We start from the raw sequence: 5,055 nt of genomic DNA on the forward strand, positions 1-5,055 counted from the left end.
TCTGCCATGGCACAGAGCTCTGAAGGTCGGACGCGATATGCCGCCCTTCAGAGCGCATGCTCCGTGACATCACCGGCTGCATGTTATGTGAGAATCTGCTAAACAGCAAGTTTAGATGTTCACTGTACCTACAGGATATTCCTTAGTATAGGCTCACCTGTAGGCACAAGTTCTAAAGTGGACTTTACTTCCACTGTAATGGTGGTGGCAGTGTGCACTTGAATATTAGAAAAGCAACCACTAAACCAGTGGAATCAAAACCAATCCCAGCCACTGCCTTGGTGGCCCCGTGGTGTCGAGTTGAGCCACAATGCACTGCAATAGCTATCCCTTGGGGGTTGTCCAGACCCACAGGAGACACTCACCCGGTGTATTGCATAGCCAGAATAAAGATGAAGCACTATAGGCCATGAGCACCAGTTAGGCATCTCTTCTGCAAACAAGTCACTGATGAATATGCTGTATATATATATCAGTTGCTTACAATGGGTTACCCCCCTTTCCTCCTCACTTTACTGGATCTCCTAAACAATTAACATTATCATATGTAGAGTAGATCATGGCTCAGTGAGTAGTGTTACAGCAATTGTAGATGGAGATTAGGATGATGCAAATCCCAGCGCATGACAAAAGAAATGAGTCACCAGTCAGATTTGCATTCAACACCTCCATGTTCTATTCTGACACAACAAGCAAGCAGGTCAAAGCTGCTGAAGAATTTCTTGTAGATCGACATTATGGTTGATTCTCTTCTGCTGGGATTTAAACTCTTTCTATGCATCAGTTGTGGGCTATCTGGGATCACCTCTAACTCATGGATATTGATGAAGAACATTAAGGACGTGAGAAGAGGAATCAGTCTAAGCCCATGTGACCTAATTCTGAGCCTCATGGGGGCAACAAATGTTCTTTTACAAAGTGTTCTGAGCATCGACATGGCATTGATACAAACAAAATGCTATGATACCTTTGACCAGTCTCACTTGACCTTCCTCAGAGTGATGATATTCCTAATCTCCTGCAACCTCTGGTTCATCGTTTGGCTTTCCATCTACTACTGCCTGAAAATTGTCAACTTCTCCAAAGGAGTTCTTTTATTTCTGAAGATGAGAATCTCAGATCTCCTGCCGAGGCTCCTGCTTATATCTACAGTTGAGTCCCTATGTGTGGCCGTACCATCGTACTGGAACATTCAAGTAGCAAACTCCCAGATCATCTTCAGCAATGCCTCACTCATTTCTACCAAGGGCAAGGTTCATCTGGTGGTTAGACTTCCATATCTTTTTGCAATATTGGTTGGATGCATTTCACTTCTTTTGTTCACTCTGGTCCCCATTGGAGTGACCCTGGCCTCTCTCTGGAGACACGTCAGGAGGATGACGAGGGGTGAGACAGATTTCTGCCGCTCACGTACAACGGCCCACATCAGGGCAGCCCAGGTTATGATTCTTCTGGTCACCTTCCACACGATATTTTGTGGCACCTTGCTTTATTTTCTCTTCACTTCTTTCAGCGTGCTGGAGATCGCCATGTTCTTTTCTTGGTATTTCATCTTGTCCTATCCAACCATTCAGTCTCTTGTCATTGTAATGGGGAATTCAAAATTGTGGGGGGCCTGTAGAAAAATCCTGTGTCTGGTACTACCACCGTCCTCAAAGAGTTGATGGTGCACTGTGATGCAGATGAAAGGTCAACCTTCTAGGCAGATAGTTAATTAGGTAGATAGTTAATGCTACTACAAAACATTCAGTCCTTGTTTGCTATGTTCAGTATATAAAGAGTAAAAAGTGAAAAGCGCCTTAGTATAAGTAAACAAGCTGCTATGCACGGAATTAGGTACCAATACCCTATAAAAGAGACAATGTATATAGCAAGTGCAGCGCTCGTAGCCAATACATTAAATAGATAAAAATCCAGTATCATAAACCAAATTGAATAAATATAAGGAGCAGTCCCATAAATATAAATAATTCAGGATGAGAAAAATAGAATAATCAAAGGTGACTTCGTTGTCCGGGTAGAGGTGGAAATGAAATGCGCACTCACCGGACGCGCATATTAAATGCACCTTGTATGTATAAATCCTGATCTTAGGTAGTAGGGGGTCTGCCTTCTGTTGGAACCCAGATGAGTTGTCCTTCTCACTTAGAAATGCTTGTGTGGTCCTGGTGGGTGCTATCACTCCCAATGGGCTGGGTGGCAGGTGGTGATCCGTCTCAACGTTGGACCTGTGGGCTAGAGTACTCCCCCAGGGGACAACAAGGATACTCCCATAGTGTAGTAGGTTAAATTTTATTGAGTAAAGAGGTACATCACATTAAAAGTGTAAAAAAACGTTGCAGACAGTTGTCTGTAGGAGGACTGACCAGCTGGTATGTTATAATGGGAGTATCCTTGTTGTCCCCTGGGGGAGTACTCTAGCCCACAGGTCCAACGTTGAGACGGATCACCACCTGCCACCCAGCCCATTGGGAGTGATAGCACCCACCAGGACCACACAAGCATTTCTAAGTGAGAAGGACAACTCATCTGGGTTCCAACAGAAGGAAGACCCCCTACTACCTAAGATCAGGATTTATACATACAAGGTGCATTTAATATGCGCGTCCGGTGAGTGCGCATTTCATTTCCACCTCTACCCGGACAACGAAGTCACCTTTGATTATTCTATTTTTCTCATCCTGAATTATTTATATTTATGGGACTGCTCCTTATATTTATTCAATTTGGTTTATGATACTGGATTTTTATCTATTTAATTTATTGGCTACGAGCGCTGCACTTGCTATATACATTATATGTTCAGTATATATTTTCTGAAATGCTAACTCTGCAGTCCTTTCAGACTGAAACAAATATGCCCATGAAATACATCTATCGCAATATGGGACAGCAAGCTAGTAAAGTTCACAAGTCACATAAAGGAACAGTTTGTCAGTGAGGTGCAGTAACAACATTTAGGGTTTTATTTATAAAAAGTTGGCTGAGCCAATGTTGCGGTATTCACACAGCTGTTATGGTTCTGGGGACCCCAGTGCTGCAAGCCAGTAAGGCTGCTGACTATGCCACTGTGTTGTCCTATGTTGGGTAGGTTGGGTATGTTGAGTACTAGGTGTGAAAGACCATTCCATATCTACTGTCAGACATCTAAGAGACAGGCACGCAAGACTCTAAAACACCAATAATGTGTCTAATGTGTTTATTTCCTATGATGGCTGGCTCCATCTAGCGACAATAATGCAGTATTTTCCTGAAATACCTCAGTCAGGTCTCCAGTCAGTCTTTGGAGTTTAGCAGGAAATCAGAGGAGCTTTAGAAAATGCATGCAAGCACCATGAGAACTTGCAAACTCCGTGATAGCATCCTGGGGACCCCAGTGCTGCAAGGCAGAAGGGCTAACCACTAAGCCACTGTGCTGCTCTATGTTGTGTAGGTTGGATAATAGATATGATAGACCATTCCACAGCCAATGTCAGACATCTAAGAGACAGGCACACAAAACTGATCCTTCTACACCACCAACAGTGTGTCCAGTGTGTTTATTTCCTATGATTGTCAAGCCATCTAGTGACCGCAATGCAGTATTTTCCTGAAATACCTCAATTAGGTCCCTGGTGGCCATAATTAAGTTTTTGTTCCTGAAATACCTCAATCAGGTCTCCAGTCAGTCTTTGGAGTGTGGCAGGAAATCAGAGGACCTTGAGGAAACCCATGCAAGCACCATGAGAACATGCAAACTCCATGATAGCATCCTGGGGACCCCAGTGTTGAAAGCGGAAGGGCTAACTACTAAGCCACTGTGCTGCCCTATGTTGGGTACTAGGTGTTATGGACCATTCCATATCTACTGTCCCTTCTAGACCACCAATAATGTATCCAATGTGTTTATTTTATATGATTGTTGGCTTCATCTAGTGAACGTATTTTCCTGAAACACCTCAATCAGGTCTCCAGTCATAAAACCCATGCAAGCACCACGAGAATATGCAAACTTCATGATAGCATTCTGGGGACTCCAGTGCTGCAAGGCAGAAGGACTAACCACTAAGCCACTGTGCTGCCCTATGTTGGGTAGGTTGGGTATGTTGGGTAATAGGTGTGATAGACCATTCCATATCTTCTGTCAGACATCTAAGAGACAGGCACACAAAACCGACCCTTCTACACCACCAATAATGTGTCCAGTGTGTTTATGTCCTATGATTGTTGGATCCATAAAATGGCCATAATGCAGTAGTTTCCTGAAATACCCCAATTAGGTCCCTAGTGGCCATAATTACATTTTTATTCTCTCTGAAATACCTAATCCATCTGCATTGTGTGCCAGGAAATCAGAACACCTTGGGAAAACCCATGCAAGAACCATGAGAACATCCAAACTCCATGAGGCCCAAGTGTCAAGGCAGAAGGGCTAACCACTAAGCCACTGTGCTGCCCTATGTTGGTTACTAGGTGTGATAGACCATTCCATATCTAATGTCCCTTCTAGACCACCAATAATGTTTCCAATGTGTTTATTTCCTATGATTGTTGGCTCCATCTAGTGACTGTAATGCAGTCCCTGGTGGCCATATCTTTTTTTTTTCTTGAAATACCTCATTCAGGTCTCCAGTCAGTCTTTGAAGTGTGGATGGAAAATCCGAGGACCTTGAGGAAACCGATGCAAGCACCATGAGAACATGTGTCCATAGACTATCACTCACAGGTGATCGCTGCACGAGTGAATACATGCAAGTGGCCATGATTAGCTGAGGGAACCGGCAGCCTCCCATTGCTGCCTCCTGCAGCTAATTGTCAGGAACACCCGCTGGGGTTCTCGTTCTCACTGGAGTTCTCGTATGTAAATGCTGTCCGGCATTTTTGCAGATATGAATATACCTCGAGTACTTTTTGGATTTCAAAAATGAATTTTGAAGCACAATAGCGACGGCAATGGTTTAAATGTGTGAAGAAGAAAATAAAATCATTATTGTAGAATGGAGCTTCAGGCTGTGTCTATGTCAACACACAATATACAATAACAACAAAAGCAACTCGATGATCTAAACAATTTGC

General features: G+C 43.5%; 1 protein-coding gene across 1 annotated transcript; it reads left to right on the forward strand.

Annotated features, from left to right (window-relative positions):
• Window positions 1–737: 737 nt before the first annotated feature.
• LOC149470644 (taste receptor type 2 member 7-like) lies at window positions 738–1,664 on the forward strand. Its single transcript, XM_089661149.1, has one exon. It carries the CDS (start codon window positions 738–740, stop codon window positions 1,662–1,664), a length of 927 nt encoding a protein of 308 aa, XP_089517275.1.
• Window positions 1,665–5,055: the final 3,391 nt, after the last annotated feature.

This window comes from Staurois parvus, unplaced genomic scaffold, assembly GCF_062004578.1.
Source record: "Staurois parvus isolate SC_StPar_1 unplaced genomic scaffold, SC_StPar_1.0 ptg000034l, whole genome shotgun sequence".
In the NCBI taxonomy this organism is placed as follows: domain Eukaryota; kingdom Metazoa; phylum Chordata; class Amphibia; order Anura; family Ranidae; genus Staurois; species Staurois parvus.